At 29.2% G+C, this 26,546-nt stretch overlaps 2 protein-coding genes across 2 annotated transcripts; one reads left to right on the top strand and one right to left on the bottom strand.

Moving 5' to 3' along the window:
- The first annotated feature begins 14,057 nt into the window (after positions 1–14,057).
- Positions 14,058–16,208, top strand: LOC126671389 (probable pectinesterase/pectinesterase inhibitor 51). Its single transcript, XM_050365155.2, has 2 exons — positions 14,058–15,089; positions 15,238–16,208. Exons 1-2 carry the CDS (start codon positions 14,093–14,095, stop codon positions 15,981–15,983), a joined length of 1,743 nt encoding a protein of 580 aa, XP_050221112.1. The 5' UTR covers positions 14,058–14,092; the 3' UTR covers positions 15,984–16,208.
- Positions 16,209–23,695: 7,487 nt separating this feature from the next.
- Positions 23,696–25,522, bottom strand: LOC126672914 (protein LYK5-like). Its single transcript, XM_050366864.1, has one exon. It carries the CDS (start codon positions 25,520–25,522, stop codon positions 23,696–23,698), a length of 1,827 nt encoding a protein of 608 aa, XP_050222821.1.
- Between the last annotated feature and the right edge of the window lie 1,024 nt (positions 25,523–26,546).

Here is a 26,546-nt window from a genome sequence, read left to right as displayed (position 1 = left end):
GATTTTATAATAACCATAATTAAATAATTAACTTAATTTTATTAATAATATCTTTAAAAATAATAAGATATAAATTTAAATAATAATATATTGACTAAATACAGTATTTTAATTTTGTAGTTAAATCAAACTAAAAGATAGGTATTCTTAATAATTTGGAGACAATTTAGTTATTTATTAGTATATACTAAAACTGAATTGGAGATAATTTAGCTATCTATTCTAATTAGGACTTTAATTACAATAGTAATTAATTAAATAGCTAATTAGTTAATGACTATAAAACCTTTATTAGTAATAAACTGAAAAGGATTATTCGGTAAATTTGCATGTCCCCCCCCCCCCATCCGTGCTTTTATATATAGTATAGATATAGATATAGATATAGATATAGATTAAACCAACAAATAATTATTAGGTGTACGAAGCTTGAACAAAGTATACTTTCATTAGTTGGTGGAGCATTTGTTCTCTTATGAATATATCAAAAATTAATAAGGGGTGGTTTTATCTTTTCAACTTGGTACAAAATATTAAAAATTTCCAAATTGGAAAAAAATGGACCACTTGCGGCCCCTGTTTTTGAGTAAATGACAAAACTATTCAAAAAGAGGAAAAAAATAACAAAAATGCTAAGTTTGCTGAAATATTACATCAGCACCTAAAAAAATTAAAACTTTACATCTAATAACTTTCCAATAAGAATGCAACACATGGCACACTCAAAATAAATGAAAAAAAGTCAAAATCGTGTCAAAACTGGTCAAAACGCGTCAGAAATGCGTCAGATATGCGCCTGACGCGCGCTCAGACATGCGCCTGACGCGCGCTCAGACATGCGCTTGACGCACGTGTCAAAAAATGCATCAGTCACACGTTAAACATTTAAACATGTATCATTTATGTATCTGTAATGTATCAGAAACATATTTGATTATCATTTTTCTTTATTTTTAAAACAATTATAAATATATAAACACACACATATATATTGTTTATATTCATTATTTATATGCCTATAAGGTGTATGTATAATATATTTTAAATTAAAAGATACATGTATTATATATTTTAAAAATACATAAATTATGTTACAAAAAAGTATATATAAAAAATGTGTCTTCCTATTACATGTTTGATGCTTGCATTGTTCTTTTGTTAATTATTATGTTAACTTTTGAAATAAATAATTCTTTTATTTAAATTCGTTTGGGTTGTATATTTAACGCATTGAATATATAAATTGCTGGTAGTTGAAATGTATCAATAACATATATTAAAATAAAAATATGCCACATGCTCTGTAAATTGTATAAAATATTTATTAATGATACGTAGTAAGGATATATTTATCATGTTTTAATTGTATATGAAATATGTATCTAACAAATACATATAAAAGACACACACACACACACACACACACACACACACACACACACACACACACACACACACACACACATATATATATATATATATATATATATATATATATAAATATTTTGTGAGCTGTTTCTGATATGTATTGTTGAGGTATACGAGATATATGTAAAATGTATCTCGAATGCATTGAGGTATCACCATTGACAAGATAACGCGTATACCATTAAGGATATATTTATCATGTATAAATCATATATTAAAAATTTATCTAAAAAATACAACTGAAAAACACGCCAAACACGTTTAATGAATTGATATATATATATATATATATATATATATATATATATATATATATATATATATATATATATATATATATATTTAAAAATGAATATATTTGAGCTGTTTCTGACATGTATCAAAGATGTCTAACATATGTATTCGATATGTATCAAATATGTATCTCAAAAACAGTCACATACTATTAATGAAACACATTTGATACATTATCTTATAATTATTTAAAGTAACAATATAAAAACGATACATTCACATAAAATATTTATTTTTACATACATATACAAATTATAAATATTTTTATATGTATGTAAATTATAAATATTTTTTGGAAGCATTATGTCGTATTATAAATATTTTATAACACCCTCTTGAGCGTAATAACAAGTTGATTTGGTATTAAAAACATTACATTGCCAACCTCCTTTATTAGATAGGTACATATGACATATCATTAATTAAAAAATATAAAATTAGCATGCAAAGATAATAAATTCTTAGATAATAAATCTTATATATATAAGAGAAATATTTATAATTTATATACATATAAAAATTAAATTTTATAAATAATTTAACTATATTTTATTTACATCTCAGAGACAATTTAAATACATTTTAAAAAAAAAAAAAACGGTATGCGAAACTCCTCACTAAAGACATTGTTAAAATTATAAATTATAAATAAAAAAACACATAAGATAAGTTGCCAAATAATAATATATATACTAATCTATATCACGTAATGCATAAAAAATAAAAAATTATACATCTCTTCAATAATATAAATAGATGATAAATTTTAAATACATAAATAATACATTACTTGTTCATTCATAGTGCTATCATATTTTCTAAATAAATATACTATCATTCTTAAAAAAATAAATAAATTGAATTAAACTCTATCTAATTATGCCCTTCCATCAAATGGATTGAATGACGAGGTTGATGAGGTTTGATTGCAACGAACTTTCACAATTCTTCTGGCTGGCAACACCTGATCACTAACACTCTTGAAAGTTTTAATTTCTTCCTCTACATCTCTATTCCACGATGTATCAGAGATGTATTGATAATGTATCTAAGACAATTTAGATACATTTTTTATACATCTCAGAGATAATTTAAATATAATTTATAAGAAAATACATTTAGTAGATGCATCTCACATAAATAGTCACATCACCGGAGAGTCTTTCAATTTTTTCTCATTTTATGAGCAAAGTTTTTTTTAATGTCATCATTTTTTTCGGCTCTTTTGAATAAACTAGCGATTTCTCATTGGTTTCTTTAAATTTCTTGAAAGTATTATTCTCACTAGAGCTATCTAAAATTAAACTAAGAGGATAATCACCTCCACCTCAACCATAAACTGATTGTATTAATAATTATATTTAGTTTCAATTTCCATTTACACTCTACTACTTCTCTTTGTTCTTCGTCTGCAACACATAAATAGTCACATCACCGGAGAGTCTTCCAATTTTTTCTCATTTTATGAGCAAAGTTTTTTTTATGTCATCATTTTTTTCGGCTCTTTTGAATAAACTAGCGATTTCTCATTGGTTTCTTTAAATTTCTTGAAAGTATTATTCTCACTAGAGCTATCTAAAATTAAACTAAGAGGATAATCACCTCCACCTCAACCATAAACTGATTGTATTAATAATTATATTTAGTTTCAATTTCCATTTACACTATACTACTTCTCTTTGTTCTTCGTCTGCAATTATTTGCTTCAAGGCTCATGGTTAACTAATTGTCATTCTTATTATTACTATCATTGTTATTAAATTATTAACAGACATAGCTCAACCATTAGTATCACTCACACAACTACCTAAAAAATTACCCTTCATAACAACCTAAAACCTATTAAAACCAAATCTTGTAGAACACCCACTAAATAACACGAAACCAGTAACAAATTTTCACCAAAATCTGAAAACCCTAATTCCATAAAAATCAAACCTTTAAAATGGAAATCAAAATCTTGTTCTATTTCAATCACAATTTAAAGATATCCAGAAAACCCTAAAACTTTGAAATAAAATTTATGAAATTGCAAATGTTTAACTAGTAGTTCGAATTCCAAACTACGTACAAAACCTGCAAATCGAATCATTGATGAATTGGGTTGTAGAAATTAAGAAAGTAGAAAGCAGTGTAGAAAGAAGCTAATAGACATGTGTGATTTTTTTTTAATAGTGTGTCATATGTAAGGTTATAATTAAGTATGTATTTTGTGTAATAAATCCCCATTTTCAGCTCTTAATTGTAAATGTCAACCTAGCATTCAATGAAAATAATTAGCACACTTAGCATTTTTGAAAAGAATCACCGGTTTTAGAATATTTGTGTAATTTTTTCCCTGTTTTTTGTGCTAAAAATCCATGCACATGAAATTTGTACCTTCCAAAACTCTTCTGTCAGTGTATATACTCTTCATTAGTGAGAGAAAAAATATTTTATATTTTTATTTATATCAATTAGATTCGTGTATTTTTATTATTATTAAACTAAGGCCTTTTACTTTTATTTTTATTATTATTGAATCGTTGAATTCTTTTACTTCTAAAAAAATTATACTTTTTCTAAGTATATAAATTAATTATTCAATATTTTTGAATGATCATATAATTTAATTAATTTATTAGTTTATTTAAATTATTAGTATATAAAATTAAACTAGTAATAAAATTATAATAAATTGTGATTTTAAGGTTAAAAAGTAATGTCACATAAATTCATTAACTATATATAATTTTTCAATTTAATCTCTATAGATAAAAATTGTCATATTTGTACACCAACTATTATTTTTTGATAAATTAATACACCGATTGAAAACCCGATGAGATCAATGACGTGGAAAACACATCAAGACACATTGTCTATGATATTTATAAAATAAAATTATTAAATTTATGATTTAACTTCATATAATTTTTAAATTTTAATTAAATTTAAATCGACTTTTAAATTTAAAGTTTTTCTCTATTTTCACTATTTTTGTAATTTACACCGCAATAATATATTAATATATTATTGTACTCATAGATTCTGTTCATGTGAATTAATTAATATATTTTAATTTGTATGTCATATTTATACAAGTATTAGTTTATTAGCTGACTAAGCACAATAATAATAAATTAAATAAATACATGCCATTTATAATAAATATAATCAACATATAGAATATCTAGTTTAAACTTTGAAAAAAACTAATAAGAATTGAATATATTATATTTGGAAATTTTAATTAATTTATTATTAATTATGTGATTTGATTTTAAATTAAATATAAATTGGAATAAATTGAATTATGAATTCTAAAGTTAACATTAATATTATTAAAATAAGTGAGATATTTTTAATCAATAGTGTTTAACTGGTTAAAATAGGAATGACATTATTTAAATGGCATTATCATTTAAAAATATTGAATAATTAATTTATGCAGTTTAATGATTTTTTTTAAAAGTAAAAAAAGTCAAAGAATCAATAATGATAAAACTAAAAGTATAAGGACCTTAGTTTAATAAAAAATATAAGGACCTAATTGATATAACAAATTCTCACTAACGAATAGTGTAATACACTCACTAACAGAAGGACATTGGGAGGAGAAAATTTCAAGTGCAGAGACCTTGAGTACCATATTTTTTGTATAGGGGCAATAAGTAAAAAAAAAAGAGAATATCACAAAAATACCATAAAAATGGCTCAACATTTCATACATTGTCACCTAACTCCATTATTTATCATTCCTACCACAAAAGCACAAAAGTTTACAACAAACACCATTCCATTAAAAAGGTGACACATGGCAAACATGACATTATCTTAATAAAAAGGAATAAAAACAGCTAGCACATGTGATTGGCGTGTCATAGCGCGTCAGCTCGCGTCATAGCGCGTCAGAGCGTCAGCCAATAGCACGCAAGTATCAACAAATTATAGACACAGTTTTGTAATATCATCTGATACATCTCCGATACATCTCCGAGATATCATTGATACATTCTCCAAAAAGATAAAATTGACAGTTTTTTATTTATTTTTTAAAAATATATTTTGATTATATATCGTATTTTATTATTCCTATATATTTATAAATATAAAAAAAATCCACAAAATTATTCAAAGTAATATTTAAAAAAATTAGAAAGTTAGTTTAATTAACTACAATAAATAATTATGTATCAATGATGTATCAAACAAATATATGTAAAAAATATATAGTGTGTAAATTTAATAAAAATGTATAAATTTAGTAAAAATGTATCTATCATGTATCTATTTAAATACATTTAACAAATAAATCTCCCTCATTGCGTTTGAGATTGGACACTTTCTTAAGAGGAAACGTCAAGGTAAAGTGGGAGTCGCAGCTCTGAAGCTTGATATGAGCAAGGCTTTTGACCGCGTGGAGTGGACGTTTTTGAGGAATACCATGCTGAATATTGGCTTTTCTGAGAGATGGGTTAACTTAATTATGCTTTGTGTCTCTTCAGTTTCTTATTCCAAGATGGGCAAGTTCAAGCTTAATGATCCTATTATTCCGGAGAGGGGATTGCGGCAAGGTGATCCGCTCTCTCCATATATGTTTATCTTGTGTGCGGAGGTTCTGAGCTCTTACCTGTATGAGTTAGAGAGGAAGGGGAAAATTCACGGCTGCCAGGTTTGTAGATCGGCTCCTCCTATAAGTCACTTATTTTTCGCAGACGACTCCTTTTTATTCTTCAAAGCTGTCGCAGGCGAGGCGCAGGAAATCAAGCTAGCTCTTGACTTATATGAGCGGGCATCAGGGCAAGTGGTTAATCTTAGCAAAACCAGCGTTATCTTTAGCGCTAATTCTAGCAGTGTTTGTAAGCAAGATGTTTGTGAAGCTCTGGGCGTCCTTGAAGTCAGCAGTCAAGGGCATTATTTGGGGCTGCCCGCGTTAGTCGGCAGAAATAAAGCTGATGTTTTCAAGTTTATCAAAGATCGGGTGTGGGCCAAATTACAGGGGTGGAGGAGTAAAATCTTATCGCGTGGAGGCAAAGAGATTCTTCTCAAAACAGTAGCTCAGGCAATGCCTAATTTTGTAATGAACGTCTTCCTTATTCCCCTTGAGTTGTGTGCGGAGCTAGAGAGAATGATGAATTCATTCTGGTGGGGTCGAAAAGGAAATGACAGGAAGGGTATCTCCTGGGCCCGGTGGGAGCTGCTATGTCGTCCTAAGAACATGGGTGGCCTGGGGTTTAAGAAGCTCCGTGAGTTTAACATTGCGATGTTAGCTCGTCAATCTTGGAGACTGCTTAATAACCCACATTCCTTAGTAGCGCGAGTGCTTTCGGCAAGATACTATCCAGAAGGGTCTTTTTTTGACGCCAAGCTAGGTAACAACCCGAGCTTTGTTTGGCGGAGTATTATGGCTACTCAAGAGCTGATTAGAAAAGGTGCGAGGCGTAGAATTGGCGATGGCTGCAACTCAGGTATTTGGTCTGATCCGTGGCTTGTTTCTGACAGTATCGGTTTTCTTTGCCCCAACGCGACCGGTACCCTTCCTAGTGCCACTGTTAATCAGCTATTTATTCCGAACTCTCGAGTTTGGAACCATACTCTTCTTAACCAGCTTTTTACTTTAGAAGAGAGGAATAAGATCTACCAAGTGCCGGTTAGTGATGACAACGGCCATGATAGTTGGACTTGGGTTCTTGATAAAAGAGGGAGTTTTTCTGTTAAGAGTAGTTATCGTGCTTTGCAAGGTGAGCTCTCCGATGACTGTATGTCTTTTTGGTCCGCTATTTGGAGTGCTAATATTCCCTTGAATGTCAAGAATTTTATTTGGAGGGCCTGCAATAATTTTCTGCCTGTAGCTTCTGAGCTTCTTAAAAAGCAGGTTGAGATCAGCCCTTTGTGCCAAGTTTGCGGTTTGGAGAATGAATCAGTGGGGCACGCTGTCGCTGATTGTACGATGGCCAAATCTTGCTGGTCTATCCTCAATTTTCCTATCCTCCAGTCAGCTGGTAATGATGTTAAAGCTTGGTTCTCAAGAGCAGTTAAGTTCTTAATGAAAGATGATCTGAACCTGCTGTTTATGACTTCCTGGTGCATATGGAAGAATCGTAACGACATAGTATGGCAGAACAAGTGGAGTAATGGCGAGCAAATTGTCAATGAAGCTGGGCACAAGCTTGAGGCCTGGAAATTTGCTAATTCTGCCAGAGGCAAGTGCTTGAACATCGGGTTGTCTAGAGATGAAGGTGGTGTTACCTGGAAAGCTCCTCCTGCTGGATGGTTAAAAGCAAATGTTGACGCAGCAGTGTTCTCTGATCAGAGGGGCATCGGTGTTGCTTGCGTTGTTCGTAATAATCTCGGTGAGATTGTCCAGGCGAGAGCAGCTAGACTGCAGGGCTGTTATACTCCCCGAAATGCAGAAATTATGGCCATTCGTGAGGCTCTTTCATGGCTTAAAGGTGGGGCAAACATAATCATCGAGTCCGATGCTTTGGAGATCATTTCGGATATCAGAGCGCCTCTTAGTCAGGGTGTTGATCATGGCATAGATTTATGTTGTTCGTTAGCTAAGCAGTTACATAATTTGTCTTTTGTTTTTGTAAGACGATCTGCGAACTCTGCTGCTCATGCTCTTGCGCAAGCAGCTCGTTCCTTGTCAGATCCGCAGGTTTGGATTGATAACTTTCCTGCATTTCTTACGGATGTAACCGCTCTTGATTGATCTAATGCCATATTTTTTCCTCAAAAAAAAAAAAAAAAAATAACAAATAAATCTATCGTGTATAAATTATGTATCAGCGATGTATCTATTAAATACATCTATACTATATATAAAAGCACGGATTGGGGGGGGACAGGCAAATTTACTGAAAAATCCTTTTCAGTTTACTACTAAATAAAGGTTTTATAGTCATTAACTAATTAATTATTTAATTAATAACTATTGTAATTAAAATCCTAATTAGAATAGATAGCTAAATTATCTCCAATTTAGTTTTTAATATGTAAAAGATAACTAAATTGTCTCCAAATTAGTAGGAATATTTATCTTTTAGTTTGATTGAACTATAAAATTAATAATGTATTTGGTCAATATATTATTATTTAAATTTCTATCTTATTATTTCAAAAGATATTATTAATAAAATTAAATAAATTATTTAATTATGATTATTATAAAACCAAAAGAAGAATAAATTCAGTATGGAAAAAAAATTAATAACCGAATATATTATATTTACTTTTATAAAAATTCTTAACTAATTTAATATTAATTAAAAATTTGATATAATTATAATAAATTTACTAATATGTTCATTGACGAGTTACGTTATGAGCCACGTGCATAGCACGTAATGCGAAACTAGTTTAAAAAAATGTGTCTATCATGTTTATATATATATATTTTTTATAGAATTTGACGATGATTTATTTGAATATATCAGATATGTATCCACGCTATAAATAATTATCCAACGATGGCAGTCCTTGAAACTATAGAACTTGACAAATCAGAAATGTATCAGCGATGTATTAAATATGTATCATATATGTATCGGAAATATATTAAATTATATGTTTGATAATTTTTTAATTTTTAACGTAATTTGACAATAGTCTTTTTAAATATGTATAAATTATGTATCAGATATGTATCACATATGTATCCGATATGTACCAAATATTTATCGAATATTTTGTATTTCTAGTCATTTTTTTCCTTTCTTCCACCTTGGACTTCCGGTCAAACCATGAAATCAAACCGATCGAATATAAACAAAATAATAAATATAATAATACTAATTAAAATGAAATAATTATTTCATTTTAATTAGTATTATTACATATATGTTTATAAGCTTTTTAAAATATAAAAACGAACCAATCGAATTATGTATCATGTTTAATATTTTTTTATAAATATCATGTATTATTATGTATCAAAAATGTATCACGTATGTATTCGAGATGCATTAAATATATATCGGAGATGTATCAAATATTTATCGAATATTTTGCACTTATACTCTTTTTTTCCTTTCTTCCACCTTGGGCTTCCAATCAAATCATGAAAACAAACCGATCAAATATATATAATAAAACAATAAATATAATAATATTAATTATAAGCTTTTTTATATATAAAAACGAATCAATCGAATTAGTCAGTTAATTCAATTAATGTATCAAATATGTATCTATCATGTATATATTGTGTATTAGAGATGTATTAAAAATATATTCAAATTGCAATTAAATGTATATAAAACAATAAATATTTGTCTTATCGAATATTTTGCACTTCTACTCGTCTTTTCCCTTCCTTCCACCTAAGGCTTCCGGTCAAATCATAAAAACAAACCAGTCAAATATATATAAAACAATAAATATTTGGTTCATTTTAATTAGTATTATTGCATATATGTTTATAAACTTTTCTAAACATAAAAACGAACCAATAGTCAGTTAATTCAATTAATGTATCAAATATGTATATCTCATGTATAAATTATGTACCAGAGATGTATTAAAAATATATTTGAATTACAATTAAATGTATCAGAGATGTATCTATTAAATGAATTTTGAAAATGTATCAATCATGTATCGGAGATTTATCAAATATGTATAAAAGATATACATGTAATATATATAAAAAAAATTCGACACATGTCAAAAATGTATCAAATAAGTATTAAAAAAATATGTGTAATAAAATGTATAAAAAAATAAGAAAAAAAGTTCGAACAATCGATTTTTTTATCAAGAATATATATATCGGCAAAATATATTATACAGTATATGAGAGACATATCAAAAATATATTAGAGATATAAAAGAAAAAGAGTAATATATTTATATTTTTAAAATTAAAATTAAATTAATATTCTTAAAATTTAAATATAATAAATAAATTTATTGTACAATTTAAATGAATATATAAATATCTAATCTTTATTAAAAAAAATAAAAACAAAGTGTGTCAGGTGCACCTTTAAGAATGACCCGCGCGTGATGCGCGGGTCATTCATTATAGCAGATGGCACACTTTAAATTTGCAAGGTAGTGGACATGTGTAATGGAGGGCTTTTTAGTCCTTTTTTATGCAGGGATCTTTTTGTATGCATGGATCTTTTTGATCCTTTTTTATGATTTCTCTTTATTATATAGGACATATGTAGTGGACACGTGTTTATTTGGGAGAAAGGTGGTGTTGGTTGAAAAGTACAATAAAAATTGGTATTTTATGAAAGGAAAATTGTACTAAAGTAAACAAATTAATTAATATTGCATTATGTGAAATAATGAGTCATTAATGTGGGTTTTTTGTTATTTTCTCAAAAATAAAATTTCATCAAGTGCAAAGATCTCAAAATGGGTTTGGCCAAAATGGTAATTAACACTAATTATCATTATGATCAACCGTTATTGAGATAATAAATAGTAAAAATGATCATAAATATAGAAAAGTATATGAATTTATAGATAAAATATCAACATACACAAAAAGGTATTTACATTAAAAGTCAGAATCTAAAAGAGAAGATAACAAAATTACCACAAAAATGGCTACCATTTTCGTCCTTTATAATAAAATTGACCCTTATTTCATAAATACCACTTTTAAATAAAAATTTTCATAAATACCATATGCGCTGATGTCAGCGTGCGACGCTGACATCAGCGCATTTAAGCAGTTGCACATGCAACTGCTCATATAAGACGCGCGTGAGCAGTTGCCTTGTGCAACTGCTCAATTAAAGGCCAACCATGTTAGCATGTGCACCTGCTAACATGGTTTTTAATTTTTTTTAAGTAATAAATAATTTATTTAATTTTAAAATATTAATTTCTGTTTTTATTTTAAAACAATAAATATATCAAATTGAAAATAATTTATTTAATTTTAAACATAATTTTAATTTTAAGAAAAATAAATATATTAAATTTTAAAAATACGCAAATAATATAATTTTTTACAATATAATTTTATAAATTATTTACCGGATATATTATTGATACATATTGAACACGGGTCCGATGTATGAAATATATATTTTTTATGTATAAATTATGTATCGGAGATTTATCAAATATGTATTAAAAATAATTTTATTAATTATTTATCGGATATAGTATTCATACATACCGAACACGGGTCTAATGCATGGATAATATTATTTCTCATGTATAAATTAATTATCAAATATGTATCAAATATATATATATATATATATATATATATATATATATATATATATATATATATATATATATATATATATATATATATATAATATACATGTAATAAAAATTTGATACGTCGCAAAATGTATCAAATATGTATAAAAAATAAATGTAATAAAATTGTATCTATCATGTATCTATTTAAATATTTATCGTGTATAATTTAGTAAAAATGTATCTATCATGTATCTATTTAAATATATTTAAAAATATATTTATCGTGTATAAATTATGTATCAGGGATAATAATACTAATTCTAAGCTTTTTTAAATTTGAAAATGAACTAATCGAATTAGTCAGTTAATTCAATTAATGTATCAAATATGTATATATCATGTATAAATTGTGTATCAAAGATGTATTAAAAATATATTCGAATTACAATTAAATATAGTCGATTAGAATTCAATAAAATATGTATCAGAGATGTATCCATTTTTTAAAATATAATAACAAACCGATCAAATTAGTCGGTTGATTTAATTAAATCAGTAAAAATATAAAAAAAAATGTATGAACAATCTAAATTATATATCAGAGATGTATCAAATATGTATCGGAGATGTATCAAATATGTATCGGAGATGTATCAAATATGTATCCAAATTTGTATCGAAAATTTCACTATAGTTTTTTTAAAAAATAAGAATAAAAAAAGTAACATCACCATTCTCATATTCACTAGCAAATACATTTAAAAATATATCTATCGTGTATAAATTATGTATCAAAGATGTATCACATATGTATCTGAGATGTATCACATACATATAAATTAGATATATGTTTATAAGTTTTTCTAAATATAAAAACGAATCAATCGAATTAGTCAGTTAATTCAATTAATGTATCAAATATGTATCATTTATGTATAAATTATGTATCAGATGAATCAAAAATATATTCGAATTACAATTAAATGTAGTCGATTAGAATTCAATAAGTACTAGAAAATAACATTAGCAGCAATAACATATTCAAAATGCACTATCTAACACTCAAAAATTAAAAATTAAAACTCAATTTATTAATAATAAAATTAGGGATGTATCAAAAATATATCGCAGATATACTAGAGATGTATCAGAAATGTATCCGCTTTATTAAAAAACATTTAACGCCGGTCTCGATTTAAAATTTTGATACGTTATATTTATAAAATATATAAATAAATTAATGATTTAAGTTTTTCTAAAATATTTAATTTAAATATTTAACATTTATATAAACATATATACAATATATAATATATGATTTAAAAAAAATATGGGGACCTTTGAAAAAAAAGGTCCCCATTTTATGAGTTATATGAGAAGCAGGTGCACCATGCACCCAAAACAAAATGTGACAACAGGTGCATGGTGCACCTGTGTTCACGTGCAGCAGGCCTGGCGCGTCAGGCGCGCGTCAGGCCTGCTGAAAAGTGGACTCTTTTTTAATAAAAAAACATTAAAACAGTGTTTACTATGGACACGTGTAGACTAATTGAAAAAGGTGGTGTTGGATGAAATAAAACATACTTATTTGGTAATAAAGTAAATAAACTTAATAAAATTGTATTGTGTGAAAAGTGGAGTCTTTTTTTTTTTGCTTTTTTGTTATTTTCTCAATCTAAAATCACTTGTTGAATCCACATTACAGTTCAATAATCTAATACACTACCAACATGATATCACTTGCCGCATAAATCAACTTAAACATTAAAGACAAAACACAAAAGAATACTCAGGAGTTATTTGATGTTTTTAATTGTATATCAAATTTTAAAATGTCCATTTACCAAATAGATAACTATTTTATAGTCTAATTCCAACTTAAAATGCTTACTTACTACTAATACATTTTGTAATTTCCATAGTTTAAGGGCCTTTTTTAACAATAATTTTTTGATCAGGTCCTTGTCTTTTTTTTTTCTGTAGAAATAGTCACACATGCCACCCATTATCTTCTAATTTAAGAGAAACTAGAAATAGAAAATTATCCTTCGGGATTCTGACGAAACTCCCGCCCATTTCTTCTCTTGTCTTAAAACAAAACAAACCCTAATCCAATCACCTCCGATCCCATCGTTTCCCACAAATATATAAATACCCACCAGATGTTTTGATACTAAATAATATATTTGCATTTGAATGTTCATGGACCATGGCTCCTTTTCTCTTCTTGTCTCTCCTTCTCTTCATCTCCTCCGCCTCCGCCAATGTTACAGCCCCGGTCCCGCCACCTAAGGCCGCCGCCAATGCTACAGCGCCAGTCCCACCACCTCAGAGCGCCGCCAATGTTACACTCCCACCCGGGCCACCTGCGATCACCGCAGCATGCAAAGCCACCCAGTACCCCGATGTATGCATTTCATCGTTAACAAATTCCAGTACCCCTCCAACTGCAACTCCCTTGCAAATAATCCTGTCCTCCATTAATGTTTCCGTCACCAATGTCAAACCTGCCCAAGCAATGATCCAGTCTATTATAGACGCCGCCGCAGGGAATGTTACCCGCACACTCACTGCTGGAAGCTGTTCCCGAGCGCTCGATAATTCCACGTACCGTATGCTATCAGTAACCAACAATCTTCTGCCGCGTGGGAAAATCAAAGACGCCAGAGCGTGGTTGAGTGCGGCGTTGATTAATCAGCAGGGTTGCGTGGGCGGTTTCAAGAAAATCAACGATACGGTGGAAGTTGGTAAAACGATGACCTTTTTGGACCATCTTGTATCGTTAACTAGTAACGCATTAAGCATGGTTTTGTCTTACGATGTATACGGAAATGATACCAAGCTATGGGTGCCTCCTAGGACCGAGCGTGATGGGTTCTGGGAACCGTTTGCGTCGGGTTCGGGTGGTGATTTGAACTTGGTAAATGTGTTTCCGCCAAAGGAAAAGGCGAATGTGACGGTATGCAAGGACGGAAGCAACGGGTGCTATAAAACAGTGCAGGAGGGCGTCAATGCAGCGCCGAATAATATATGGGGACAAAAGTTTGTGGTGTACATAAAAGAAGGGATATACGATGAAATCGTGAGAGTTCCGTTAGAGAAAACAAATGTTGTATTTTTAGGAGACGGAATGGGAAAAACCGTCATTACAGGTGCATTGAAAGTTGGTCCACCCGGCGTTACTACTTTTGCAACGGCTACAGTTGGTAATACTCTCTACAATTCATAATATTTTTACAATTTAATATTCCTCGTGTAGTAGATGCTATCACACATATAATCATGAAATCTTCTAATCCTCGTATGTTAAATTTTTTAATATTTATTTTTATTTTATTCGGTGGCGTGTTTCAGGAGTAATGGGTGATGGATTCATGGCTAGTGGTATCACATTCCAGAACTCAGCAGGAGTCCCTACAACACAAGCAGTGGCCTTTAGATCAGACAGTGATTTCTCATTCGTTGAGAATTGTGAATTCATAGGCCACCAAGACACTTTATACGTGCATTCACTCCGCCAGTACTACAAATCATGCCGCATCCTGGGCAACGTGGATTTCATTTTTGGAAATGGTGCAGCAGTGTTTGAGGATTGCGAGTTATTAGTCAATCCCAGGCAAGAAACGCCAGAACTTGGTGAAAGCAATGCTGTCACAGCACAAAGCAGAACAGACCCTGCACAATCGACAGGTTTCGTCTTTCAGAACTGTTCGATCAATGGCACTGAAGAATATATGAAACTTTACAATGCTAATCCTAAGAAACATAAGAATTACTTGGGAAGGCCATGGCAGGAGTATTCGAGAGTCGTTTTCATAAATTGTAACTTCGGAGCTCTTATCCATCCCGAAGGGTGGATGCCTTGGAAGGACGACCTCGGACTTAACACACTATATTACGGGGAGTTTGGAAATTCCGGACCGGGATCTGATGTGTCTCAGAGAGTAACATGGAGTAGCCGCATTCCTTCGGAGAATGTAAACAAATATTCATTGCAGAATTTCGTTCAAGGAATGAATGGATTCCAACCCCCTATTGCATTTCAAGACACAGTTCCCCCTGCCTTGAAGTCTAGTATTCCAAATTTGGATAAATTTTAATTTATTTTCAATTTAGTGCCTTTTCCATAAATAATTTTAAACTTATCAAAAACCATTTAGGTGGTTTTCTCCTTTTCTCTCTCATATAAAATGTGAGTTTTTCAAAACTCATCATTTTACTTTTTTGATTATTTTATTTTTTTGGTTAAGTTACGATGTAATACTTATTGATTTTTTGATGTAATACTTATTGTTTATCATTTATTTAATAAAATATTTAATTATTAGATGATTATAATTATAGACTAATTTTACATACAATAATATTAAAAAAAATTAATAGTTTATTTTTCATAATAAAATATTACAATTAACATAAAGATATTACATAAATAATTTTACGATGCGACCTAAAAATGAAACATACTGTGATATTGTGCTAATTTAAACAATTTAATGTAATATTTATTTTAGTTAATTTTAGCTTTTTAATGTGTTCATTTGAATATATTAATATAATGCTTATTTTTAGAAATTTTAATATACACTAAATTTTAAATAATACAAAGGTATAGTAAAATAATTTTATAATATTTTATGATTAGCATTGAAAATGGCCATATTGTTGTAAATTACATATCTTATACAATATGATTAGTTGAGTTCTCAATATTCATGTAATTTATGATTAGCATTGGAAATGGCCTATTGTTGTAAATTAAATATCTTATACAACAATATTAGTTGAATTCTGAATATTCATATAATTTTTAAATGAATTGATTTGAATCTGAATCTCATTACAACATATTTAAAGAGTGATGTTATTCAAGTTAAACCAGTGGCGGATGTAGGTTATGGAGGGTGGGTTCCATGGACCCCACCTTTTTTGGGAAGAAAATAATTACCTATATACTCATATATATGTATGTTAAATTAAACCTATTAATATCCCATCTTTATATATTTTTAACAAAATCATTACATAATTACATAGATAGTTTTTTTTATCAAATTAGCTCATAATAATAGAATAATAAATATTATTCAAACCATTTTTCTATTAGATAATCTAATAGATTTTTTGTTAACTAAAACAAACATAACTAAAAATTAATTAATTTTTTTTAAAATTAGAAAATTAAATTAGTATATTCAATTTTGTTTCCATAATATCCCAACATAATTAACTATATAAAAATTTTAATTTTTTTTAATTAAATTTACACTTTTCAAAATTTAATAGTAATCAATAAATAAAACATAAAACAAAATATATAATTTTAACTATCTATTTATATTTTATATATAAATAAAATTAATATATAAAAATAATTTAATAAATAATTTATATGAACTTTAATAAATTTTATATTTGTTTATAATTTTAGTTTGTATTCAATAATTTCTAATATGCATCTCAATTTAATGAGAAATCTATAATTTTAATTTGACGCATGTGAACAATAATTATAAAAAAATTTAGTATTTTAATTATCTGACTCCACATAAAAATAAATTTCTAGTCGAAATAAAATGATGAGTAACTTTTTACTCACACTATTTAATATATACCTTTTTCGTATAAAAAAAAATATATATTGAATAGTGAAATAGCAATGTATTTATTAAATAATTCTATATACGGACCCCACCATCCAAAGTTTCTAGATCCGCCACTGAGTTAAACTATTCATATTTTTTCCTCTAAAAATATATTCATATTTTTATATATTAGTGCTTATCTCACGTAACCGTCATTTTATGAAGTCATTCAGTATTATAATATAAAAATGTCAATCATTAATTATATTTCCTAGCATTAAATATTCTAACATGACAAACGTCTAATTATTAATTGCACGAATAAAGCTAAATTATTACTCCGTGTATGTATACATGTTTGATATATTTTGCTCCTGTTAATTGAAATATGGTTAGCGGATGTTAATAGAAGTTAATTATATTATTAATATTAATTAATTATTTTTAATTCAACCGACTAGCTATATAAAGATGAGTCGAACACACTCACTGAAAAATGCAACATGAATGTTGCCAACCGACCAAACACTAAGGAGCCGTTTGGTTCGCCAAAAAAAGGAAAAATGAAATGGGAATGAGAATGATTCCCATTATTTGTGTTTGTTTTATCAAATTACATTTAGGGAATGGGAATGTGATTACCCCTTCAATGGAAATCACCCATTCCCCCCTTACCCCACGGGAATGAATTTTTGGGAATGGAAATCAAAATTTAACAAAATATTTTAATGATAAATAATAAATATATAATTATTAAAAAAGTTATTTTTAAATTTTAAAAAATATACTTAAAATAAAAAAAAATTAATATTTTTTAAAAAAATTTAATTTTTAATATTTAAAATAAAATTAAAAAAAATCGATTTTAAAGATATAATTTTTTATATAAAAAAATATTTAAAAAAATAAAAAAAATATTTTTAATAAATAATAAATAATTTTTTTATTAAACTTTACCCATTCTCATTTCCATTCCTACACTTTGAACTAAACAAAAACTGAAAACAATTATTCTCATTCTCATTCCTTCTCATTCCGATTTTTATTTCAAACTTTGAATCAAACGGTCCCTAATTTACTTTTTCTTTTTCTCTAACTGCTCTTTGATTTACCTAATGAGAATGCCTGCCATCTAATAATTTCATGTAATATTGTAAGAATTGACTCGACTAAAATGGACTTTAACTTGAGAACCTAAAATAGGCGTAGAACAACATAATCTAATCGGCAAATTATAAAGCAGTCTTCAAAGTCATTATTCTAAAAATTTATTTTATTTAAAATCACTATTTTTATATATTTTTTTTCATTTTAATTTACGTATTTTAAAAGTGTCAAATAAAATTATTCTTTTTCATTTTTTTTATAAATCTATCACCAATAAAAAAATCCGGTGTCTTTTCCTCCTAAATAAATGTTATAGTTTGACCAATACTCTAATTAACACAAAAAATATATTTATCTTATTATTATTTTTTTGATTTCGGTTGTCGAATCAAAAAAGATACACCAAATTTTTATATTCGTGACAAAAGAAAAATGAAAAGTGACGATTTTTTTTACACTTTTTAAAGGACGTGATTAAAATGACAAAACGTGTAAAAGTGGTGATTTTATATGAAATTAACTCTTATTCTAATTATAAATACATTATAATTCAACTGGAAATCTAAGGTTTGAATTCCACCTACATTGTAAGAAACCAGAATCGGCAAATTAATAGAAGTGATGAAAATGTTGTAATGAAACAAAATCGGCACCTTAGTAGGAATGATAAAACTGCTATCTAATAGTGTTAGCAAATCTTATAAGATAATTTTTTTTTGTGAGTCACCAAATTTCTGTATTATTTTGCTTGATTACGAAACATTAACTTCATATTGATCACCAAAATTTAATTTCATTCAACATGAAGGATCTTTTATGAATAACTTTGATTTATTTCAGTTTGGCGAGTGAAAATCCTTGTCGTTGAAATGAAATACAGAGACATTTGAGAATTAATTTGATTTTTTAGCAATTGAAAAGTTTGAAAAGCTCGAAATGAAAAAGTGTTTCAACAATTCTTTATATTCAGAAGAGTAACAATCACAACTCTTCTCTCGTTTATGATGTATAAGAGTTTAGATTTCTTCTCTAGAGAATGACGTTTTTTCGGATGATCCCAGATTATATCTCATCTTTTTTTTGCCTTCCACTACTTATAGTCGTGCTAATTCATTTATCATTAACAAAAAAAAGATTATCAACTTAATTATTAATTTGAACTAGCACTTTTATTAATATTTTCAATAGTTATAATAATTATTAATTAACGACCATAATAAACCAATTTTTTTATTATGTGTCTATTTCTATCCTAAGTAGCACGGAAACGGAAACAAGAAAGGAAACAATACGAAACAGACACGGGGAAACAAAAAAATTTCAAAATGAAAGACACGAAACGTGGGGGAATCGTGCAAATAACAAAAATATAGAGATATATTTATAAAAATATTATCTAAATATTTATGATAATTAACAAAATAATTCATTTTAATATACTAAATATTTAAAATTTTATAAATATATATAAAAAATATAATATAATTCAACATAATAAGTATATTTGATGTATTGTGGGTAATGCGAATGTAAAATTTATGGGTAACTAGTTAGATTTTTTTATTTGTGGGTAATAATTTTATTTGTTTTACAAATTTTTAATTTTTATTATTTACGGAAACGGCCCGAAACGTTTCGTACGGGTGTCCAAGAGTTTCCGGTTTCCGAAACGTTTCCGAAACGGGAAACGCAACTTTGTCGAAGTTTCCGTGCTTTTTAGACTATCTAATAGTTATAAATTGTGTTCTAACTTTATATAATTATGAAAGTTAAAATACAAGTAAATAAGTAAAATAAATAAATTATAACTACTACATCAATATATTATATATAAAATATGTAATTATTCTGTTAGTAAATAAATGCTATAGTAGGTTTTTAGAATAAAAATTAAATTAGTAGTTTACTAGAAGTAGGTTATTTAATTATTATTTTAAATGATCAATTAATACTTAAAGTAGTAGTAATTTACTAAAAGTTAGTAGCGGATGTATGTCAGTAATGACGCTACTTTTTTTGGAAGAAAAAGAAAAGACCGATATATATGTATAAATATTTATTAAGACCGATAATTACATCATATATATATAAATTTTAATTAAAATTATTTAGATATAATTGTTTATAGATTCTTTTATCAAATTAAAATTATAAAATTTATTATTTAAACCATTTGCCTATTAAACAATTAATACACTCTTTGCAATTCAAACAAAATCAACAAAAATAACGATTAATTCCTTAAGTTTTTGCATATGTCAACTTAAAATTGCAAATTTTCATTGAAAAGAGATGTACATTATAAATTATTGAATACAAACTAAAATTCTAAATAATTGAAGTATACAATTTGTTAAAGTACAAACATATTATTTATTAAGCCTTTTTGTATCTTAATTTTTATTAGGCCTAATCGTTTTTTAAATCCATAGCTTTACATTTTTCTTTATCAATTATGACCAAATTTTTTAATTTTTATAATTATGTCCAATTTGAAAGATTTTTTTACAATTGTAATCAAAATTTTGAGTTTTATTTTTTAAAATCTAAATATTTGCATCTTCTATCAATTACAACCAAATTCTAAAAATTGTTTAACTTTTCAAAAGAGTTAATATAAACTTTTGGTCGCAATTGATAAAAACTGTTCCTTTCTCCGATCATAAAGTCCCCTTCTCTCTTTCTTTGTCTTTCATCCCCCCTGAACAGAATAAGTAGGAGATGAAAGACAAGGTTTGGATTTTAAAAACTAAAATTTAAAGTTTTGTCCCATGAAAATAGAAAAAGTAACCACATTTATTGATAATTTAGAATAAAATTATCAAACTAATTAAACTACTTTTAACGGTGGCATTCCATCGCAGCTGAAATTATTCACCTATCTCATAGGAGAAAAGAGCAGAATTTCATTATTAAGCTCGACTTTCAAAAGGCTTTCGACAGTGTATCATGGCATTTGATCTTGGGCATTCTTGAGAAAATGAAGTTTGATATAAAATGGGTACAATGGATTTCTTCTTTATTCGGCTCTTCTCAGTTATCTACTCTTATTAATGGCAGCCCGTCTGACAATTTTTTCTTGAAAAAAGGAGTGCGTCAAGGGAATCCGTTGTCTCCGATGTTATTTGTAATTGCAGCTGAAGGTTTCAAATCTCTTATTGACAAAGCAAAGAGTTTGGGTATTATTGAGGGCATTGCTATTGATGGTTACCATGAATCTATATCTCTGCTGCAATTTGCAGACGATACTCTTCTATTCCTTCCGAATGATATGGATATGATTAGGAACTTACTCAGAATTTCCGCTGCTTTGAACTCATCTCTGGACTTCATATTAATTTTCACAAGAGTTCAATCATTGGCCTGAATGTGGATAATGAGAGTATTTCAGAAGCTGCTAACATTCTTAATTGCAAAATTGAAACCTTCCATTTCCATACCTTGGTATGCCCCTCTCTAGAACGACTTTGTCTCGGTCTCATTTTGCTCCAATGCTTCAGAACTTTTCGAATCATTTAGCTCTTTGGAAAGGTAATCTCCTTTCTCCAGCGGGTCGTCTAATTTTGATTAACTCGGTCTTGAGTAGTTTACCCGTATATACTATGTGCTCCTTTGCTATTCCGGTTTCAGTTAATTCTTCTATGGAAAGTTACATGAGACACTTTTTATGGGCTGGTTCTCATTCTCGGAGAGGTATTTGCAAAGTATCGTGGGAAGATGTATGCATCCCGTTCCGTTTTGGTGGCTTGAACATTCCTTCGCTGCGTCTTAAAAACCAAAGCTTGCTCCTAAAATGGGTGTGGAAGCTGTTATGTAGTGATAAAGATTCCCTTTGGTTTTCGATTATGCGTAATGGCTCCAATGTATCTTCTTGGCACGATTTATTTGTCACGAACAACAAGAATTTATCCTTACTTTGGCGTGGAATCAAGAAATCTTGTTGTGATAATTCGGATGTTTGGAATTTATTTCAATCTAATATACATTTCAGACCTGGAAATGGCCAAGATATTCGGTTTTGAAGTGATTTCTGGATTCCAAATCAGCAGCAACCCTTAGCTTCTTCTCACCATCGTCTCTTTGGATTATCTCGCAATCCAAAAGCCAACTTGTCGAGTTTTATTAATCAAGAAACAGGCCACATTTCTGAATTCGTTTGGAAGCGCATGCTGCACATTGGAGAAGCTGAAGACTTCAGTGACTTGCTTCAGCGTGTTCAACATATTAATGTTCATCTTCTTCGCAATGACCAGGTCCGTTAGAAGCTCTCTGTCTCTTTTACAGCTTCTTCTTTGGTTCAACGGTGGCATGAGATTAATAGGACAGCAGAACCTTTCTTCATCAGTTTATGGAAGCACAAAGTTCCGCCTCGTATTTTATTCTTCATTTGGCTGTTACATAAGGAGAGAATCACTTCTAATTTCTTTCTTTATCAGAGAGGGATGCTCAATATAGATCAGTCTTGTTGCTCGGTTTGCTATAAATCATAAACAGGTATTCATATTATCCTGCATTGTGACTCGGCTTGGAATTTTTGGAATATTATCTTACAAAAGATTGAGGTTTCTGGCTTCTCATTTCCGGGTAATTTTTTGGATTTTTATCTTCAATGGATGTCGTTGGCTAGTTCGAAATACAAAAAGTTATGGGCAACCATTTGGTTCTTCTGTTTTTGGGAGATTTGGAAAGCGCGGAATAGAAGAGTTTTCAGGCAAGAATTAACGGACTTCACGGATTTGATTTTCCTTAGTATTAATAAGGGTGTGATTCACTACAAACATCATAACCCAAATTTTTTGTATAATGGTAACGATGTATTTAGATGTCTAGTTTTCTTTGTTAGAGGCTATGCCGATTTTTCTTTGCCTTCCACTTCTTGTGGATGTGCTAATATAATTACCATTTATCAAAAAAAAAAGATTGGTGGTTTTTATATATGTACTAAAAATTTACAAATTTTAAAGTTTAAGGGCCAGATAAGATCAAATATTAAAGTTTAAGGAATAAATACGACCAAATGGAAATTTGGATACAATATAAATAAAAAACGTAATTTTTTTTGAACAAAATAAAAAACGTAAAGTTAAGAGACCTTTAAATTGGCTAATTCAAAAAAAAAATTATACAATTCTTGAAAGAGCTATCAGAACATCATTCATGGTAGGTCTATGATCAGGATCCTCCTCAATACAACTCTTTGCCAATAGGGCTAAACATATAGCATCTCCCATCGGATAATTCTCTTTCAGACCTGGATCCATCAAATTTCTCAACTTCTCTAGAAATTGCGAAGAATTTTTGAGATTTTTATCAAGCAATAAATCCACTGAATTCATCAGAACTTTTCCGTATGTGATAAACTCTTTTCCTGATACCAATTCAAGTAAAACAACTCCGAATGCATACACGTCAACCTTGAGAGATACCTGATTGCTGGTAAGGTACCGATCATCATCAAGTGCTCGATTCTCTTCACTTGCCATTATTACAGGTTTGTCATTGTAACCGACAGATTTAGCCAAACCGAATCCTGAAACTTTAGCCCTCCAGTTCATAGTTATAAGTATATTTTCACTGTTTATATTATGATGAACAAAGGGTGGTGATGTTGAATTATGTAGATAATGAAGGGCTGTAGCTAGATCAAATGCAATTTGTATCCTTCTTGCCCATGTGAATTGTCTATTCATTTCTATGTTTGACAAGCATTTGTGTAAGCTTCCGTTCTTCGGATACTCAAACACGAGATAAGGCTCACTCTCGTTGCAGAAACCCTCGAGTCTGACAATGTTGAAATGTTTGATTTTTGTCAGTATGTCTATGACATTCTGTGCAGCTTCCTCAGAATCCATTTGCTGAATTGTTAGATAGGTGTTGCCACCGATGTCACCCCGATATAATCTTGCACTGATCCTCGAGCTTTCATTGAAATCCTGTGTTGCAATCGTGATTTCTTCCAAGCTGAAATTGATTAATGAATGCTTTAACTTGGACATACCCTGGAGAAAATCAGGCGACGGAGAACTTCTGGGAGGTAAAGGTTGGAAAACCCGTGGATGATTCTTTCGTCGATTGTATATCAGAATCCCACAAGTTAATATCATACTAATAACTGCTACACAAATGCCTGCTCCAAGAAATACCTGAGAATAATTCAATTTGATTGAATTTTTGCCAGCAGGATCAGTTTTCCTGATAGCTTCTGTAGGACCTGGTGAGTTATTGGGCACAGAACTAATATTCCAATTTATATCAGGAACACCACCTGTCGGCACGAGCAAAGTTGTTTGAGGAAAAATGGCATCGTATTTTCCGAGATTATTAGCATCCCAAATAGTTTTCTCAGAAATTCCAAATTTACTCGCGATTAAACCAGTACGATCCCCCTCCAATACAGGGTATGTTACAAGATTTTTCACACCAACTCTTAGCTGATTCGAATCAGGACATGCGCATCGAATAGGAACATTCACCAGATACCTATCAGGATTATTGTTACCTCTAATTAAACTTGGATTATTATCAACTAGGCTTTGAGCTTTCACCAGCCCTTCAAAAACACCACAGGCAATTTCATTAACCGAATCTCTGCCAGAGAAATTGTAGATGAAGATGGCTTGTGAGAATCCACCAATGCAATTGCAGCTAACAGGAATTATAATCTCTCGTCCGAGCGATAGGGAATCGTCTTCTTTCAAATGATTGGCGTCCCGAAGGTCGGATTCGGTTAAGTTGAAGAGTGAAGCTACGGAGGAGATTGTAAGAAAATCCTGTTGAGCTCTGTAGACAATGTAAGTACTGCAATTTGAATTGCAAGTGTATTTGGAGCCATGGACTAGTGATTCTGAGGCACAGTTGGAATTATCGTAGAATTGCTGAGAGTTGATGGGATTGAATAGAATGATAATTAGAGAGGAAATAAATGTGAAATTGGAAATGAAATACATGATAGATTGTAAATTAGGTAAGACTGTTAATTTCTGAAGTATTGTAGGGAGGAAAATAAAGCATTAAAAATTAAATGGCCGTCCAGCCGGCAACTTCACTGATTAAAACTTATAAATTTATTTTCTGATGCAGAAAGCTGAGCAATTTTTTAATAAATTTTCAGCGATTTCCTGAAATTTTTAGTTAACAATTTCATCAAGAGACAACTGGAGTCTAAATTAGGATTCGGGTCAACAAGCAGAGCTCTTGTCTGAAAAGAGACAAGTGTTATCTTTTCATCAGTATTTGGATGGAGTATTGAACATGTAACATCAGTCATCAAAGGCTGCAGATTGCGACTAGGTACTTTGTTCATTAAGGACATATCTCAAAAAAGCCCTTTAAATTATTATTTTTGGCTACTAGAACCTTCAATATTTTTAATTAGTCCAATAAAAGCCTTTAAAAGTTTTTGTAAGAAGCATTTTATCTCTTTTAGTTTATTTTTTTGACACTTAACCCCTCATATTTTTAAATATATAAGAAGACTGTTAGTATATATAATAATTGGTTAAAAACAACCCCAAGGTGCAGGTAAGTTAATAAGGCGCTCTCCTGATGTAAGTGAGTTTGCGGGTTCGAACTATACTTACATATATAGACGTTTAAATTTCGGGCTAGATTTTTGTTTTCTGCAAGGACTTACACTACTCGAGTGTTAGTCTAGATGTAAAAAGTTCAAAAGTGCAGTTTTATAGTTGAGATTCGTTTAGAAAGCCTCATGAAACTTATACCAAAAAAGAAAAGAAAATGGTTAGAAACAACAAGAAGAGAAGTCCATAAGAGAACATTTTGTTTCCTACTTGCCTCTTGCTTTTAACTTTTAAGTTTTAAGTTCACATAAACATTTCAGATTACGGCAACAGATTATGCCATATTGTTTCAAATCACATAATTAAGTTGGAAAAAAAGTAGTTGATGCGATAAACAAAATTACTTAAATAGCTCATGGCCAAATATTAGAGCAAGCCCAAATGTAACCAG

This window comes from Mercurialis annua, linkage group LG3 (assembly GCF_937616625.2).
Source record: "Mercurialis annua linkage group LG3, ddMerAnnu1.2, whole genome shotgun sequence".
Classification (NCBI taxonomy): Eukaryota; Viridiplantae; Streptophyta; class Magnoliopsida; order Malpighiales; family Euphorbiaceae; genus Mercurialis; species Mercurialis annua.
The sequence above is the reverse complement of the archived record's forward strand: the minus strand, read 5'-3'. Positions and strand labels throughout refer to the sequence as shown.

Bases quoted from the DNA above. Each gene is read 5' to 3' on its own strand.
- LOC126671389 (XM_050365155.2), top strand. From the start codon at position 14,093: ATGGCTCCTTTTCTCTTCTTGTCTCTCCTTCTCTTCATCTCCTCCGCC. The intron at 15,090-15,237 runs GTAATACTCTCT...GGCGTGTTTCAG, and splicing joins TTTTGCAACGGCTACAGTTG to GAGTAATGGGTGATGGATTC.
- LOC126672914 (XM_050366864.1), bottom strand. From the start codon at position 25,522: ATGTATTTCATTTCCAATTTCACATTTATTTCCTCTCTAATTATCATT.